The sequence below is a fragment of the Motacilla alba genome, unplaced genomic scaffold (assembly GCF_015832195.1).
Source record: "Motacilla alba alba isolate MOTALB_02 unplaced genomic scaffold, Motacilla_alba_V1.0_pri HiC_scaffold_28, whole genome shotgun sequence".
NCBI classification, from domain to species: Eukaryota; Metazoa; Chordata; class Aves; order Passeriformes; family Motacillidae; genus Motacilla; species Motacilla alba.
Window position 1 is genome coordinate 2,045,280 of NW_024037374.1, and position 19,248 is coordinate 2,064,527.

The 19,248-nt window shown below is 50.1% G+C and overlaps 1 protein-coding gene and 2 pseudogenes across 1 annotated transcript; 2 read left to right on the top strand and 1 right to left on the bottom strand.

The window, feature by feature from the left end:
- Positions 1-19,248, bottom strand: part of LOC119696322 — a 2,199,709-nt pseudogene that overhangs the window by 1,167,030 nt on the left and 1,013,431 nt on the right.
- The window catches only part of LOC119696323, a 1,148,804-nt pseudogene that overhangs the window by 167,758 nt on the left and 961,798 nt on the right, over positions 1-19,248 (top strand).
- Positions 5,031-6,085, top strand: LOC119696362 (olfactory receptor 14J1-like). Its single transcript, XM_038126071.1, has one exon. It carries the CDS (start codon positions 5,031-5,033, stop codon positions 5,961-5,963), a length of 933 nt encoding a protein of 310 aa, XP_037981999.1. The 3' UTR covers positions 5,964-6,085.

Below are 19,248 nucleotides of genomic sequence, written 5' to 3' on the forward strand. Positions count from 1 at the left end.
GGACCTCTGTCATTCCTCAGTTGTCTTTTAATACAAGAGGAACTAGAGGGCAGGACCGAGTCAGCCTCTGTACTCACCCCTAAGGTACACTGACTATGGGCAGCAGCCACACAGGCACGGTAGATGGGAGTCAAAGCCATGCTGGACCTCTGTGATGCCCTTTTGTCCATTCCAAATAAGTGTGTCTAAGGAAAACCTGAGATTTTTTTTTCCTGTTCCCACTGTCCTTGCCCACATCAACAGATGCTGGTATGACTCATTCAAGAGAGAGAGAATTTTTTTTTTACTTAATTGTTCAAGCAAAATGACTTATAGAAAAAGAAAAGGGGGGGTGTTTTAGATGAGTAATCCTACAGTTGACTGTCGCAATTAAAGGGTGAATATTAAGTATATGTTAAGAGAAGTTTTGTAGATGTATAGTTATCTTTCCCCTCTGCCTTGAATTGTTATCACAGGATGGATGTTTTAGTCAGGGCATTTGGGAGTGTCAGCTTGCTACTATGGCAGCACCTGACCTCCAATCAGGGTGTAAGAAAGTGATCTCCACTACTGGACGGTGAAGAAGGAGTTGATTGACAAGACTTTGGGAGGGGCTAGAGGTGTAAAAGACAAAACATCCATTTTGTAGATGAGTACATGGTAACGGAATCCTTTGCTCCCGGCGCTGTGTTCTTTTCTTTATTCAGTCTTCTGTTGTATTTTGATAAGGTCTTAATAAACCATTTAAATTTTTAAAAGTGAAAATTGTTTCTCACATGGGGTTTGGGAAATGTGAGACAAGGTTGTCCACACTGGGTCAGCTCCAAGGTACAAATTCTCTGACCTGGCAAGACCTCCATAGAAGCGGCCCTACATCAATACCAATCAAAGAATGTTGCAATCAGCTCTTCTCTAAAGAGAACAGTAATAAAATATACTCTTTAAAATAAGATTACATATTTCTTAGAAGCTCTTTGAAATATTTCTCCATAACTGTCAAAGGAAAACTTCCTAATGAACTGCATTAGAGCAGAGGCAAGTCAAGGAATAGAAATGGTTTGTCAGGACTTTCTTGATCCTAATGAGCCCCGTGGTGCATTTGGAGCTGAGCCCTTGAACTTCAGGGCCTGAGAGGAGATTGCACAATCCTTTCCAGGAGTCTAAGTCAGAAGAAACTCCAGAACTGTCCCAAAGCATGAATGGGTCCCACGGAGGCCTATCCCCAACACAGGCAGCCCATGGACTCCTTGGAGGAGAGAACTGGAGGCCAGGATGGCACAAAATCCTCTCAGAAGCCTCAGTGTGGAAAGGAAAATCCAAAGTATGTTAAAAACTTTGAGTATCTCAAAGTATTAATGAGCCCCACTGAGTGTCAGTACAAAGCTCTCAAGGGACTCGTTAAAGCAGATAATTTGGGCCATGATTGCACAAACCTCTCACAGAGTCTGTACCAAAAGGGAAACACCGAGTACCTGAAAATAACTGAACTACCTTGAAGCATTCATGAGCCCCACTGAGTGTTGTTACTGAGAAAGAACCTCAAGGGACTAATTACAGCAGATTATTGGAGGCCAGGATTGCACAAACCTCTCAGAGACTCCAAGGCAAAAGCCAAACCCAAAGTCCTTTGAAAAGCCTGCAGTCCCTGGGAGCATGAAGGAGCCCCCAGGGCCATTGCTGAGCAAGGCTCCCCAGGGACTCCTTCCAGCAGATCCTTGAGGCCACTGGCATGTGGGCTAGGGGGGGATGCTGAGGGCAGGACAAGGGGCTGCCAGTGGCCAGCCTGGCTGGGGCTGTGCCAGGAGGCCCCAGTGCCTCAGGACAAGGTGTCTCCTGCCAGCCCTTGGTGGCACAGACCCTGCTGTGCCCCAGGGCAGCAAGCCTTGGCTTCTCTTTGTCCCCACCTGTCATCACTGCCTGCAGCTCTCTGCTCTGCCTGGGGCCTGGGGACACTTTCTCACTCGTGTCCCTCCCTGGGACCCATTAAAAGTGCAAGAAACTTTGGAGTGTGATTCTGACTTGGAGTTCTGGAGAGGTTTCTTCAGCTGCCTCTCAGGGACTGATGTTCAGGGCCTGAGCACAAAGCCCCAGAGGGTCATTAAAGTCCTTGTGCTGTGGCTGTGCTGCTGGGCTGGGCTGCTGGCACAGAGGCAGCTGCTGGTAACCAAGAAGAGCTTGAAAAGCACATTTCTCTTGCTGAGCAGCTCTTCTGCCAGCCCAGCAGGGCTGGGGCACTGCCTGCAGCCAGCCTGGGCACAGCACAGAGGCACAGAGAGCTTCAATCAGTCAGGGCTGGGAAGGTGCTGAGAAGTGCCTGGGGCAGAATCCCTGCCAGCCCTTGGCACAGGAACCTCTGACTGCAGGACAATACAGCTGCAGCTCCTGCAGTGATCTCCTACAGCTGCAACATCCCAATGCCTACAGACCCTGTGAGTACATTCTCTGATTGTCTCTTGTGCAGAGCAGCCAGGGGTGCCCAGGGCTGTCCTGCAGAGCAGGCTCCTGCAGCCCAGGGTGCTGTGCTGGGGCAGGGACTCTGCTGCCTGCCAGGGACAGCTCTCAGCCAGCCCGGGGAGCTGCTCCCAGCGCTGGGGAGAAGCTGTGGGGGGAAGGAGCCACCCTGAGCAGGGCAAGTGCTGCTGCTGAGAGGGGATGGCTGGGGCAGGGCTGCTCCCAGCTCCCGACCAGCCTGGGCACAGCTCCGGAGGACACTTCCCAAAGAAGGTAAGCCTGGGATTGCTGTTATAGATCAGGAGCTTTCCTGAGAGTGTTTTCAATTTCCTACTTGGAACAGGATGGGAAAGTTGGGGTGATGACAAAAAGATTTTTGCATTTTCTACATTTTTATGTATTCATAGCTCTCTAAGTTACTATTATATTTGTAAAAAACTATTATCCTTGCTTAACTTTAATAAACTCTTAATTAACTCTATTAAACTACTATTATATACTAATAAAACTTTTATCCTTAAAAAACTCTAGTATGTTTCCTTACTTTATTTTTAGATTTTAGAACAAAAACCTGACTGTCTAAATATATTCCTGAAATACTGTATAGTGTTATTCTCTTATATAGTCCTGATATACTAAACAGTCTTATAGGAAGAGGACTTATAGGAACTCTTTTTTTTTTTTTTTTTAACCTGAATATGAGCAGTCATGACAAAAAGTGAAGGCAAAGAAGCCTTTGGACCTGCTGCAATGAGTTGAGCCAGGGGTGTGTAACTGTGGCAACTGAATCTGCTATTGGATGTTCCTGTTCAATATCCCAATTAATCAACCTTTAAAAATTGTTGAAATCAGGGCCTGGGTGTGCTCCATCCCCACTGAGACACCTGGAAGCTTCCAATAAAGGCCTGGTTTTTACTCTTCTAACACTGTTGCAAGGGTTTATTTCTCTTTTCATTATAGGTAACAGGGGGATGAGGGAAGCAGCAGAGGAATTGTAATCCCAGAATCCCAGAACATTCTGAGTTGAAAGGGACACAGCAGGATCATCAAAGGAATGTTGGAACATTTACAGAGACTGCAGAACTGTCACTTTGGGTGGTCAGTCTCTCTGCTGGGAGCCTCCCAAAGGGCCCTCAGCCACTGCTCAGCCCTGGACAGCAGCAGCATCACCTCTGCAGGGCCCAGCAGGGCTCTCCTGAGCTGCCCTTGCCCACCTGCAGCCAGAGCCTGCCCCAGCCAGGGCCCTGCACACAGGCAGGTTTCTGTAGGGCCGGGGCGAGGGCACACAGGCTGGGATGGGCTCTGTGAGCACTGGCAGGGACAAGGCTCCTCTCAGGAGGGAATGTCCAGGCCCAGGGAGATGCTCAGGGAAGGAGAGGGGGCTGAAGAGAGCAGTGCTGGGGGCAGGAGGGCACTGCTGGTGTGTGGGAGGTGCCGGGCACAGCTGGGCACGGGAACACTGTCCTGAGTGCCCGGCTGTCTCTGCCCTGCCCTCTCAGGCACAGCACCACAACATCTTCTCTTGTTTCTGCACTGCCCTGGTATTGTCACTGTGATCTGGTGCTCTCAGGGAGGCTCTGGCATTTGCAGCAGCTGAGTCAGGCACGGCCCTTGGCATTCCTGCCAGGCAGGGGTGCCCATGGGAATGGGGTGTCCAAGCTTCCCTGGCACCTGTGGGGCTGTGGGCAAAGCAGTCCATGGGAAAGGGGAATGAGCTGAGCCCCCTTGCTGAGATCCCATCATGGGCACAACCAGGGATCTCCTTGCTGTGCCCTTGCAAGCTCTGAGCTGCCCTCCTGGCTGCAAATCTGTGCCAGAGTCTCTGGGAGTTCCCTGAATGTCCCCCGGGGAAGGGCAGAGCTGCCAGAGCTGAGGAAATGCTGCTGGGTTTGCCAAGGGAGCTGTGAGTGTCCTTGGCACAAGGGGGTGCTGAGACCCTGCCCAGAGACCTTTAGAGAGGGTGAGACATTCAGGGATCCCTCTGCTCTGGGCAGGGTCTGGTTTATCCCAGGGTGTCCCAGGAGTGTGATTGTGCCCTGATTGCAGCCAAAGGTGCAAAGCCAGGGCAGTTGGGAACAAGCCCATGCAGCCCCTCACCTTCCCTGAGCCCCAGGGAATCCTTTACCTATCCCATCTCTCAGTGGCAAACTCTGAGTGCAGCAGAAATGCTGGGGATTTCTGACCTCAGAGAGCCAGGAATGATCTGTGGGTAGGAAAAAAATCCCTAAAACCAGCTCCTGCTATCCTTTTCAAGTGTAAGTGCAGATGCTGCCAAGTGTTTCAGCATTAGGAGTGAGTCCCCTGGAATATCCTGAGTATCCAGCTTTGTCCCTCTGCCACATGGCCACAAACCCAGGGCTGGAGGGCAGCGATGGCTCCTTGAGAGAACCCACACAGAGGCCTGGCTGCTCCTGGCACAGTCAGCCAGCACAACTGGAGCTCAGGCAGGGACCTGGGTGAAGGTTTACCCAGAGCAGAAAGAAAAAAGCGTGGGACAGACCCAGCGGGACAGTCTGCAAGGAATGGCCCAGGTTTGGCTCAAAGCAGCCTCTGCTGACTTGTCACTGTCCTTTCTTCATGAACAGGTGCAGCCCCAGCAAATGTCCAACAGCAGCTCCATCAGCCACTTCCTCCTGCTGGCATTGGCAGACACGCGGCAGCTGCAGCTGCTGCACTTCTGCCTCTTGCTGGGCATCTCCCTGGCTGCCCTGCTGGGCAACGGCCTCATCATCAGCGCCGTAGCCTGCGGCCAGCACCTGCACACGCCCATGTTCTTCTTCCTGCTCAACCTGGCCCTCACTGACCTGGGCTCCATCTGCACCACTGTCCCCAAAGCCATGCACAATTCCCTCTGGGACACCAGGACCATCTCCTACACAGGATGTGCTGCACAGCTCTTTTTTTTCATCTTTTTTGTTTCAGCAGAGCTTTTCCTCCTGACCATCATGTGCTACGACCGCTACGTGTCCATCTGCAAACCCCTGCACTACGGGACCCTCCTGGGCAGCAGAGCTTGTGCCCACATGGCAGCAGCTGCCTGGGCCAGTGGCTTGCTCAATGCTGTCATGCACACGGCCAATACATTTTCCCTGCCCCTGTGCCACGGCAATGCCCTGGGACAGTTCTACTGTGAGGTGCCCCAAATCCTCAAGCTCTCCTGCTCCAAGTCCTACATCAGGGAACTTGGGCTTCTTGTGTTTTCCATCTGTTTAGGACTTGGCTGTTTTGTGGTCATAGTTTTCTCCTATGTGCAGATCTTCAGGGCCGTGCTGAGGATCCCCTCTGAGCAGGGACGGCACAAAGCCTTTTCCACCTGCCTCCCTCACCTGGCCGTGGTCTCCCTTTTTGTTGGCACTATCATATTTTCCTACCTGAAGCCCCCCTCCATCTCCTCCCCATCCCTGGATCTGGCAGTGTCAGTTCTGTACTCGGTGGTGCCTCCAGCCCTGAACCCCCTCATCTACAGCCTGAGGAACCAGGAGCTCAAGGCTGCAGTGTGGACAATGATGACTGGATGCTTTCAGGAACATTAAACTGCTGGACACTTTCTGCAAATCACTTGTAATAAAAGTCATCTTTGATACTTATTGTTGGTTTAGTTGTAGAGTTTTTCCCTTTGTTTTACTTTTTTCATATGATTTCAAATAAATGTCATTGTTTGTGCCATTTCTCATTTTGTTTCCCTCCACCTTCCCTGTGGCCACAGACTGTGTCACTGAACGGCTGCACTCTTGGTGGCTTTAAAGGAACTAAAGGAACTCCCATTAAATAGGAAAATTTTCTACAGAGATGCCCTTTTGTTGCCTTCTCTGGAGCTGCAGCAGCAATGTCTGTGAGCAGAGCTGGGGGCAGATCAGTGCTGGCCCAGCAGCTGTGCCCAGCAGCAGCAGCAGCACTTGGTGTTGCCAGTGCTGCTGCCGTGGCCCTGCCCCGCTGCCCTGGTGGCCCTGGTGTTGCTGTAGGGCCTGAGTGCTCTCGGGGCCCGGCACAGTGCTGGGGATGGCAGTGCCGGGGCTGCAGCAGGGACAGGCCATGGGCACTGCTGGGGCAGCGCTGACGCCTCAGGCCAGGGCCTGGGGGCTGCAGGCTCCTTGCCCAGGCTCTCTCAAGAACACGGCCAGGCCAATGCTGAGCACAGAAAACCCCCGTGAGCAGCCCCAGAGTGACCGTGGGCAGGCTGGGGGCAAACAGCATGGCTGGGGCTCTGCAAGGGCCCTGGGGCACACGGGAAGGAGCAGCAGAGCAGGGGCTGATCCATCCCCAGTGCACTGCACAGCCCAGGGCAGCGTCCCAGAGCGTCCTCATGGAGCTGCCAACACCATCCCCCCTCTGCAGCCCTGGCCTCTCCCCCAGCTCACACAGGTGCCGCATCCTTGCAGGCACAGGCACGGCAGCACTGGCTCAGGAGCCCCTGTTTGCATTGCACAGAGCAGGCAGGAGCACCCCCATGCTGTTGCTGTGGGGACATCAACCTGAGGGAGCACAAATGCCATCAGCCCCTGGGGCCAGCAAGGGCTGGGGGACACCAGGGAAATCACTTAGCTTTGTCCTGGCCTCTGCAGTCAGCCAGAAAGTTTGTTCCCATCAGCTGGGAGTTTCCTGTCCCACTGCAGACACTGTTGCTCAGAGCCAGGGCTGCCTGGCAGCCACCCCCAAACTGCCCTGAGCATTTCCTTGGCTTCACCTTGGCTTTCTTTACTCTTCCCTGGTACAAATTTCTTCCAGTTGCCCACTCCTGTTCCCTCCCTTGCAAACAGCCCATCCCTGTTTGTCCTTTCCTCTCTGGCCCCACTCCCCATTGCAGTTCCTGACTTGGCACCATGGGAACGGCCCTTGGGGAGCAGGATCATCCTCCATGTGCTGCAGCAATTGTCTGCAGGCTCCTGCAGTGCCCCGTGCTGCTCCCTTGCCACAGGCACCCCAGGCCAGGGGGGCACATCTGGGCTGCTGCGTCTGCCTGTGGGGCTCCCTGTTCTGGGCCATGAGGAGGAGCTGCAGAGGCTCTGCAGGACTGACAGGATGGGCTTTGGGGCTGGCAGGAGAAGCTGAGGCACCTGGGCTGCTGGAGCTTCTGGAGAGGAGGCCCAGGGCTCATCCTGCAACTGCTCCAAGGGTGGTTTCAGAGAATCCCAGAATCAGCAAGGTTGGAAAACACCTTGGAGATCATCAAGTCCAACCTGTGCCCTGACACTGCCTCGTTTCCTTTCAGCCTCCTCTTCTCCAGGATAAACAACCCAAGCTCCCTCACCCACTCCTCACAGTACTTGTGTCCGGGACCCCTCCCTAGCCTTGTTGCCCTTCTCTGGACATCATCCAGCCCCTCCATGTCCTTCCTAACTGTGGGGGCCCAGAACTGGACACAGCACTCGAGGTGCTGCCCAACCAGTGCTGAGCACAGGGGAAGAATCACTGCCCTGCTCCTGCTGGCCACACCATTCCTGATCCTGGCCAGGAGCCATTGGCCTTCTTGGCCACCTGGGCACACTGCTGCCTCATGTCCAGCCTGCTGTCCATCAGTCCCTGCAGCTCCCTTTCTGCCTGGCTGCTGTCCAGCCACTCTGTCCCCAGCCTGTGGTGCTGCAGGGGTTGTTGTGGCCAAAGTGCAGGATCCGGCACTTGGACTTGTTAAACCTCCCCTTGTTGGATTTGGTCCCTGGATCCAGCCTGTCCAGGGCCCTGTGCAGAACCCTCCTACCCTCCAGCAGATCAATACTCACAGAAAACATGTCATCTGCAAATTTGCTGATAGTGGACTTAATCCCCTCATGCAGACCATCAATTCAGATACTGAAATCCACACTGGCTTGCTCTGATCCCTCGGTCGTTCTGTGGGTGCCCTGTGATGGCACTCAAGGTGATCTGTTCCATAACCTTGCCAGGCACCAAGGTCAGGCTGACAGGCCTGCAGTTCCCCAAATCCTCCTGCCAGCCCTTCCTGGGAATGGGCTCACACTGGAGCCTCCAGCCTTCTGGCACCTCCCTGCTGAACCAGGACTGATGGTAAATGATGGAGAGCAGTTTGAGGAGCTCATCCACCAGCTCCCTCATCCCCCTGGGATGGATCCCATTCAATCCCAGAGATACTTGTAGAGCATCAGAGTGGCTCAGCTGGTCACCAAGTGCTTTCTTCTGGATTCCAGAGGGCTGCTCTGCTCCCTGTGCCCATCTACCAGCGCAGGAGATTACTTGTCCTGAGGACAACCTGTCTTATTATATAAAATTGAAATAGGCAAGGTGTTAAGCAATTCAGCCCTTTCCTTATCTTCAGTTACCATATTCTCCGCTGCCTTCAATAAAGAGTAGAGGTTCTCCTTCTCCCTCCTTTTGCTATAAATTTTTTTTACAGAAACCTTTGTATTTTTCTACAGAAGCCACGAGGTTAATTCTTATTGCACATTCATCTCTCAAGTTTTCTTCTTTAATAACTTAAAAACATCCTTAAACACTTCCTGAGTTGCTGCTCCTTTTTTCCCTGAGTTCCCACAAAAGCTCCATGGGCAGCAAGGCCAGTCATTTTCGTCACTAGCACATCTTTTGTCACACTGGGACAGGCTGCTCCTTCCCCCTTAAGAGTACTTTCTTGAAGTGTGTCCATCCTTCCTGGACCCCTTTGTTTTTAAGGGCTGTTTCCTTTAGAAAAATCATTCCTGATTCAGTACTCCCCAAATCAGCTTCCTGAATAGGCCAAAGTCTGCCCTTCCTAATTCCAGGGTAGAAGTTTTGTTGCTGCCCCTCCTTCTCTCACAGAACATTGAAATCTTGATTATTTCATGGTCACTGTGCCCCAGGCAGCCTCTGACCCCCACATCTGCCACCAGCCCTTCTCTGTTTGTGAACAGCAGGAGACAGAGCTTTCCTTGGCAGTGGGAGTGCTACCAAAAATTCACTAAACCAGAAAACTCCTTAACAGCAATGCAGCATTAGGAAGCAGCATTCTTTATTCAGCCGGATGCACGGGGGAGAGCTCCTCCCAAAGCCGTGCGTGCTGAGTACAGGAAAGTTTCTGTTTATTTTCTGCATTTTGCACACATATTCATTGATTGTCCAGGACTAAACACACATCTGATAATCACATCCCCAAAATCATTAACAGATTTTCTCTCCCCTTTACCCATGCATTCTTCTGTCCTGGGGGTCTCTCTGGTGGTCCCTGGTGGTCGTGGAGCCCAATGTCCCAGTGGGCCTGGCTGAGCTGGCAGGACACTGAGGCTGGTGAACTCCCAGTTCCCCTTCTGAAACAATGGGCATTGTGTGGTTTCCATAGGCCTGGGGTTTTGGAGAACAAGCTCCAGGTGTCAGCTCACCTGGTGGAGGCAATTGATCATCTGGCAACATGAGGTCACAGAGTGGGCTATGACATCACAGAGTGGGTTATGTAAGGGCTTTGAGAAGCTACAGCATCATAGACTGCCTCTGTGACATTACACAGTAGGCTTTGACAGCACAGGGCAGAGGTCTGACATCACAGAGCAGACTGTGATATCAGAGACCAGCTGTGTTACATTAGAGAATGAGCTGTGACCTCACAGAGCAGGCTGAGACATCCCTGGAGGGCTGTGTCAGGTCCCTCTGCCCCAGCTCCCCCTCACAGTTTCTCCCAACAAGTCCAATGCTGTTCATGCCCAGCGGGGTCCCTGTCCCCCGGTTTCACCCCGGTCCACCTGGAGCCACAGACTCCAGCAAAGGATGTTCCACAGGATCCAGCCCAGAGATTAACTGACCCAAAAGGACACAAACCTGATGAGCTGTGGCTCCCACTGCAGGGGCACATGGACCTTGGCTCTGCACAGGAGAGCGCTTCATCCACGTCCTCTCTTTTCCTCCCTCTGGGCATGGAGGGAGCTCCTGAATGCAGCCTGTGACTCGTGTGTGCAAAGAGCAAATCTGGGCAGAATCAGGGCAGGGAGGGTTTGGGGGGACCTTGGGATGTGTGCTGGGCACAGAAGGTGTTTTCCATTGCTCTGAGACTGTCTGCTGTGGAAAGGGGATTTAATATACAGCAGAAGAATGACTTTCGCATTTGATGGAGCTGTGCCTTGCCTTGGCTTTGTTGTCTGACAAGAAATGACCATCCCTCTGTGTCTTGGGCAGCTCCTTCTGCAAGGAAAGCAGCTGGGAGTTGGAGCCAAGGAGCTGAAAGCTGCAGCTGCAGCCTGGGCTGGAGGGAGCTCAGATTTGCACAAGGCTGCTCTGAGTGCCAGGCCTTGGATGGGGGAAATGGTGGGGTGGGGGTAGGGACAGAGTCTGATGGATTGTCAGCCATGAAGGGTCTTGATTTTCATATCTACTCAAACTGCATGAGGAGGTACTTGGATTCAGTGTCAAGTGGAGATTGCACATATCAATGTAATAAAAGGACAAAAAAACCTAAACAGGTCCTGAAAAAATTTCCTCACTATCTTTGTAAGTATAATATATTCACTTTGAATACAGTGCTGGAATCTAATTAACCACACAGGATTTGGAAAGTGAAATCAAATTATTCCCAGAGGCATGGCTTGTGAAGGTGTTTGGATGTTAATGAGCCCTGGGACACTGAATTCCTGCACTGAAGAGCTGCAGGCTGAACAAGCCTCTGCAGCAGTACAATTCAGCAGCAGCCTCCAAGTTGCTGAGGATGTCAGCAGCCCCCACTGAGGCCATCCCTGGCCAGAGCCCGTGGGGGAATGGGCAGACAAGGAGAGCGTCCCTGGGGCTGGGGCAGCACAACTCAGAGGCACCAGCGGCTCCAGCTGGGAAATGGAGTGTGGAATGGGGCTGGGAGAGCCCTGCCTGGGCTGTGCCAAGCAGGACACACAAGCCCTGACTCCCATTCTCCAAGAAACTCTCTGAAGGAGACATTTAAAAGTATTTACAATTATTTGTGTACTCTGAGTTTGATGCACTGGAGAAATACCAACAAGAGATTCTCAGGAGCTCAAAACAGCCAAACAGATTTTACTGAGAACTTTAGAAAATCAGAGAAACTTTGGCAAAAGGTTTTATTATGACATTGTAGGGGGTTTTTTTGTTTGTTAATTTATGATTTTTCTATTTTTGAGATTTCCTAATATATTGATGAGTGTGGTGGGTTTTATTGTTGGTTAATTATTTATGCATTTTTTTTTGCTGTGAGATAGGATTAGGAGACAGGTAAAATAGGCTTAAACTTTTAAAAGGGTATAAAGAAAATTTTATTGAAAGTAACTAAAAGAAAAAAGGTAGTAAGCATTAAAATAAACTCTTTTGAACTCATTTTTTCTGTACAGCTTTTTTTTTTACTGACAATGTAAAGAAAATAAACCTAAAATTTCTAGTTAGTTTACTATTTCTAGAATAGTCTTTTTCTAGTTTACTTCAGGAGAGACGTTCTTTTTGCTAAGGTTATGGAGTTTTTTTTAGTTAAGGAAAAATAGTTTTTTTGTGGTTCTTACTTTAGTAATGGATAACAGTTGTCCGGAGAACTTTCTTATTGTGAAGTTATTTTCATTGCTACAAGCTTTTTTACAGCTTGTTGATGGGCCATATGAACTTATGGGGTATTGTTTTGAAGATGATGTATTTAAAGGGGAAAATTTTTATTATTTACTTTTAAAAATATTTTTATCACTGAAAATAGAGATCCTCTTTTGGGGGTACTGGATTACTTTTTTTCTGTTTAAAATTTTGATGAACTACACTTATTCTAATTTTATCTTTTATTTTGGGTTTTTTTTGATATTACTTTGAATATTTTTTAGGGTTTTTTTTGTTTTATGTGTTATAATGAACAAGAGCTTTTTCTTTATAATTTAAAGGAGGATTTTAGTTTTAAGAGTAAGGTAATTTTTCTTCTTTTTTTAGGGGGATTTAATTTCTTCTTTACTGACTTTGATGGTTTTATGTTTTTTTTAATATGCTTGTATTTTGTTTTTCTTTAACTCATGGGAGGATTGAAGTATTGCAAGGGGTAACACCTGACCCACCAGTAACTTGTGGTGGAAGTTGTGGTTGGGTTGTGTTAGGATTGGTTTTATGGTTGGTTTTTTGGGGTTTTGTGTTTAATTTTAGTTGTAGGGTTATTCTGGGTGGGTTGTAGGTTGTAGGGGTTTTTTGGTTTGAGTTGTGTTGGGGGGAGGGGACTTGATGGTAAAATGGTAATAGCTGTGGCTAGCTTTGTTCGGGTTGGGGTTTTGTAGCCTCTTTTGTTTTCCTGTTTGGTAGTTGTTGGGGTTTGGTTTGGTTAGAATGGGGTCGATGGGAGGGGGCAGCCTGGAGAGGGGGGAAGGGGCTCAGCCCAAGGCAGGGTTGCTTGGTTTGGTTTGGTTTGGTTGAGATGGGGGCCGGGCCAGGATCCGCTTCTTCTTTGTTGACTGGAGAAGAAAGAGGAGGTTCCTGGGTTTTTCATCTTCAACATCTGTGTTTCACAGAGGCATGTTCAGCATCTCAGTGGTTTAACAGATTGTCAGTTACACAACAAGTTTTGTAATACTTTTTAAAATTTTTCTCACATCAAGCAATGAGAGACATTCAATCAAAAAAAACCACTTCTCAAAGCATTGACTTGGCCCATTCAACATCGCAAACTCTAAGCCTGATTAATTTTAAGTTACTCAAAATTTGCAAGAAAAGGGAAACAGAAGAAGACTCAGAAAGAGAGAAAAACAAAAAAGATGCAGAGAGGCACACACACACAGCTGCCAGCTCCTGGATTCCAGAGGGCTTCAGATGGAAATTCCAAGAGGAGGTAGGGTCAAGATGTGTGCTTGCCTCGTGGTCAGCTTCAAATACCCCTTGGTCTTCCTGGGTCCTTCCCCCATGTGTGACTTTGGGTCATGACCCAAGCGCCAGCCCCTTATTATCTAAAAACTCTCAAAACTCTCTGTCTGTAGACTACCCTCAGGCAACTCCATGCAGCCTTCTGGCTCCTTCTCTCTTCCTTCTGTGGACCAGCTAACTCTTTCCTGTCCCTTGCACAACCACATGAGCCTGTCTCTCCCTCACACGACATCTTCCCTTTGCTGCCCCTCACACAACTGCTCAGCTCTTTTCCCCCACAGCACAGCCTGCAGACTGCAGTTGATTCTCGGCCAGCTAACCCACTCCTTTATAAACCCACTCTTTGGAAAACACATCCTATTAAGGGCAAGGCTTTTCCCACTCTTTGGGAATTAGTCCAGCTGCAATTTATCAGGAGCAAGATAGCCTGCAGCACTATCTCTGTTCTCTTGACAATCTGTCCTCCCACACTCTGTGATTTCACAGGCAGCTCTGTGATGTCACAACCCACTCTGTCATGTCTCAGCCTTCTCTGTGACATCACACAGCTTCTCTGTGATGGCACAGAGCCCTTATCTATGAGGGCAGAGTCTTCTCTGTGGCCTCACAGCCTGTTCTGTGATGTCACACAGCCATCCTGGGATGTCACAGCCCACTTTGTGACATCACAACCTGTTCTATCATGTCACACAACCAGCCAATGAATGTCACAGCTTGCTCTGTGATGTCATGCTGCCACACTGTGATGTCACTGCCTGCTCTGTGATGTCACATAGTAACCCAGCAATGTCATAGCCTACTGTATGGTGTCACAACCTGGTCTGTGATGTCACACAAGCACAGAATCCCAGAATCACAAGGCTGGAAGAGACTTTTAAGATCATCAAGTCCAACGCATGCCCTAACACCATCTCAACTAGACCATGGCACTCAGTACTATATCCAGTCTTTTTGTAAACACGTCCAGGGATGGTGAATCCCCCACCTCCCAGGGCAGACAATTCCAGTACTTTATCACTTTTCCAGTAGAAGCTTTTTCATAATATCTAATTGTGATAAATAGGTGTGATTCGTGCTGAAAAAATTGAAACAGTAATCAATATTGATACAGTAATTATTACTTGGCAATACCAAAATGGTTAAAAAGTGAAATGCCAGGAAGAAGGGAGGGGAGGGGTCCGCTCCCCCCATTTCTCCTGCAGATGTTCAGGACAGGAAGGAGTAAGAGATAACAATTACTAAATTTATCTGAAAGAGAGGGGAAACTTGGGTGGAAATCAGGAACATGTTAATTTGATGAGATTTATTGCTTTTATGTCAGAACATGGCATTGGCTCATATAATGTTAGTTTTGGCTCATACTATACCAGCTTGGTGCTCATGTGTAATCCAAATGTGAAATAAAGGACGCCTAAGGAAGAGGAGAAGCCTTCCTCAGACCACCCCCAAAGAGTGGTGTGACCACCTAAAAGAGATGGTGGCGCATGCGTGATGAAGATGATGATGAGGGTGGAAATACGAATGTGACAAATCGAAAATGGGAGGAGCTGGTGATGGCACACAGCATAAAAAGGGGAATTGTAACTTGATGACCTTGTACGTGAGGTGGCAGGGGTCCCAAAGCCCTTGCGCTCCATACCCCACGGTAATTTTCTTACTTATGCGTTATTATCAGAACCAGATTATTCCTCATTTTACCAAGTTATATTGTCAATATTTTGAGTGTATTCAATTTTATATATTCTAAACTACTTCATTAGAATTGCTGCTACATTTCATTCTGTTTGGTTTTTATTTGTGATTGGATAATTGGGCAAACATAACACTGGGGTTGCAGGGCAGGGCAAGGCTGGACCTGCCCCTTCCTCCCTCACACATGAAATGTTTTGAGCCAACAATCTGCTCCAGTCTCTTACACAACAGGCAATGTTGGAGGTGGATCCCCAATTGTGGCCATGGGCACCTGGCAGAGAAGGCCAGTTCTTTTCCATAGGAAGGAAAGCATGGAGCCCTAGTGTTTGGAAGGCAGGTGAGAGCCTCACTAGGCCAAGGCCAGCCAGACTTGTCAGCAATGGCAGATTTTGTCTGGGAATAGTCTTTTGATTTAAGGAATTTTGGAGGTGGAATCCCAATCTCAGCCATGGGCACCTGGAGAAGCAGGACTGTTCTTTCCCATAGGAAGGAAAGCATGGAGCCTTCCCCAATGTTTTGGAGACAGATGGGAAATGACCCTTGTGAAACCACTGCAAGACAGATTTTTCCTGATAATATTCCTATGGGAACAATCCCTGAAAATAAAGGAATTTGGAGGTGAAATCACAATCTGACCATGGGTGTCTGGAGAAGGAGAGTTCTTTTTCACAGGAAGGAAAGCATGGAGCCCCAGAATTTCAGCAGCAGATGAGAAGAGACCCTCAACACGCCAAGGTCAGCTGGACCAGTCAGGCATTCCAGGGGAGGCCAGACCAGCCAGACCTGTTCTGTGTTCCCTTGGTTTTATGGGGCCCTGAAGTGTCACAATGGTGCCTTGATTAGAAGAAGACCTGCAGTGTCACAATGGACCCTTGGTTCAATGGGGTCCCACAATGTCACAGTGGCCTCTAGATTTCATAAGGCCCCGCAGTGTCACAATGGTCCCAATGATTCCATGGGGCCCTGCAGTGTCACAATGGATCTTTGAACCCAGGGGGTTTGTAGTGTCACAATGGTCTCCTTTGGCTCCACAGGGTCACAATGGACCACTGATTACAGCAGTGTCACCCTGGAGCTTTGGTTCCATGCAGCCCTGCAGTGCCACAATGGTATCCCTTGGTTCCCTGGTGTCACAATGGACCCCTGATGACACAAGGCCCTACAATGTCACAATGGACCTTTGGTTCCATGCAGCCCTGCAGTGTCACACAGGCCTCTTGGTTTCACCAGGCCCTACAGTATCACAATGGTGCTCTTGGTTCTGTGGGGATCCCCAGGTTCACAATGGTCTCACTGTTTCCATGAGACCTCACAGTGTCCCAGTGCTTTGCTTATTCCATGGGGCCTCACAGTGTCCCAATGGTCTCCTGGGTTCCATGAGGCTTTGAAGTGTCTTAATGGTCTCTACAGGGTTCCATGAGGCCTTGCAATGTCACAAATGACTTTTGGGTCCATGGGGTCTCGCAGTGTCACAATGGTCCTTTGGTCCCATGACATCCCGAAAGTGCCATAATGGTCCCTCCATGATTCCATGAGGCCCCACAGTGTCACAATGCTCCCTTGGTTCCATGAGGCCCCACAGTGTCACAATGCTCCCTTGGTTCCATGGCCCTGTGCTGCTGCATTCCCCCCTCCCCTTCTCAGGCCACCCTGCCAGCTGAGAAATGCTCCTTGGGCCTCGGCCTTGGCCAGCAGCCCCTGGGCTCAGCTCCTCTGCAGCTCATCACAAACACTGGCTGCTCCAGGCACTGCTGCTGCCCAAGGAGCTCCTGCTTTCTGTAGGAGCAGCCCTGGGAACTGCTTTTGTTCCCTCAGTGCCACAACATCCCTGTTCTCACCCTGCCAAAGAAAGCTGCTGATGCCGAGTGTGGCCAGGATGAGCCATTGCTGGGACTGAAGCCCCTCTCTTGGGGCCCTACAAACAGCGCTCCAAAAGGAGCCCCCTGGAGCTCTCCTGGGCCAGCGACTCCCTCTGAGTGGGGCCTCTCCCAGCCGGGAACTCTCCCGTTTGCTGCTCTCGGGGATCCCTGAACAACGACAGAGCCTGTGCCGATCCCCCCACTCCTCCGGGCTCAACCCTTCACCTCCTGGGGAGATGCCAAAGCATCCCCAGTGAGCATTTCCTGCCCTCAGGGGAATTTCTCACAGGTGCCTTGCACTGACTCTTGGTGTCTGTGTGCACACAGGAGTGCCTGTGCTGGGGAAATGGGGCAGAAATGCTGCTCTCTGAGGGGCTTGAGTGCCTTGGATAGCTGAGTCAGTCAAGCCTGTAGGTAAGGTTAAATCACAAGGCCTAAGCTAAGTTAAATACTGCTAAGAGTTGTTCTTTTGCTAAGTTGTTATGTTTAATATAAGTTATAAGCTGAGTGAAATACTTTCAAGCGTTATTCAATATATTTCCAAGTCATAGGTTGTAAGTTAGGTTAAATCCTGTTAAGCTCTGTTCTTTTGCTAAACAGTGAAGTTTAAGGTATCAGTATAGGTTATGGTATAGGTTAAGTCCTGTTAAGGTTAAGCTGTGTTAAGCTTTTGGGCAGTATTCCTTTTATCCTTGCTTTGACTGTCCTTGTGTGCCACATACACACACAGAGGAACAGTTCTCTGTTCATTTCTCTGTATGATTGCCTGGGTCTTATTTGGTTTTGTTGTTGTTTTGTTTCCCTGGTGAGCCTGAAGTCCCTATTCAGGAGCAGAGTGACTCTTGCCAAGGAACTTTGTGGTGCTGTCGCTGAATATTAAATCTGGTTTTTGCTGATCCCTTGCTGGTGTTTTTTAAGCTCTCTCAAGCCCTGGTTGGTAACAGGGTGAAGGAGCTCTGGCCCAGGCTCTGACCCTGGGGGACTTGGGGACACTACCAGGGAGTCCCTGTCCCCCTGTCTCACCCCCCACAGCCCCAGCCCCCCTTCCCCGTTTCCAGCTCTGGGGTCGATTTGTGGAACATCCTCTGGGGGCGGCTGTGAGGAACTGTGAGGGGGGCCAGGGCAGAGTGACCTCAGACAGCCCCTGTGATGTCACACATCCCCTGTGATGCAACACAGTCCCCCGTGTGATGTCACACAGCCCATGTGATGTCAGAGTGTCAACTCTGAGATATCCCCCTGTGATGTCATACAGCTGCTCTGTGATGTCATACAGCTGCTCCGTGATGTCACAGAAGACTCTGTGATGTCACAAAGTCACCCTATGATGTCACTGTCTGTTCTTTGATGTCACAGCCTGCTCTATGATGTTACACAGCCACTCAGTGATGTCACAACCCACTCTCTGATGTCACAGAGCCACCCTCTATGATGGCAGAGTGTGCTCTATGGCCTCATACCCTACTCTGTGATATCACAGCCAGCTCTGTGATGTCACAACCCCCTCAGTGATGTCACAAAGCCCTCAAGAACTCAGTTGCATTGAAACACTGAAGTTTCTTGTACTATGAAGAGATCCCTGTCAGGGACAGGATTGACAAAGTGTCCCCAGGTTCCAGCCAGAGCAGAACACTGGAGGCAGTGATGACAGCTGGGGACAAGCAGGGCAAAGGTGTCCCTGGTGCTGAGCAAAGCTGGCTGTGTTTCAGGAATGCAAAGGGCCAAGGCCTGAGCCCCAGCCCCTGGCCAGGCAGATCCTGTCCCTCCCTCCTTGCTCAGGGCTCTTCCCGGGATGGGCGCTGGCATGTGGGGATGTGCAATGCCAAGGGCAGGAGCATGGGGCGGCCCCTGCCAGGCTGCTGAGCAGGGACAAGGAGGCAATGAGGCCCCAGGCCTGCAAGGGTCACTTGTCCCCTCGTGGCCTCAGGCCCAGGGCCAGCAGCCATGGCCCAAGCACTGCCCAAGTTGGCTCTGGCAGGGCCTTGCAGCTGCTGCCCATCCCTGTGCCCTGTGCAGCCCAGGCCATCCTAAGGTGTCCCTGTCCTGCGCCTCTGTCCCTGCAGGCTGTCGTCACCCCCCGGCTGCCCCACCTGGCTGGCCCCTTCCTTTGCTGACAGCTCTGCCTCCTGCCTGCCTCTGCCTGCCCACACAAAGCCTTGGCCTTGGTACCAAAAGGGTAATTCAATTTTTACCGTGCCTGTGATCTTTTAGCACAGGAACAAGGCATGCAGGGCCTGCTTTCCCAGCAAGGATGGTTGGAAGGCAAGAAGAAGACATCTGGCTTAAGAATACAGTGATAGAAAAAGAGAAGGACTGCATCAGGGAACTTGGTGTGAGTTTTATGGCAATGGGTAAGTGGAAATACACTTTTAGTGACTGTATATAAGCAACACACTGGTAGAATTACATGTCCACATAGGGTTAGGAGTTATCTCCTGCTGGACCTCAGGGCTAAATAAATGATACCCTCTTAAACAGCAAATTACTGTTGAGGGGGCTTACTCTGATATTTTGGAGATTTGGTGATGGC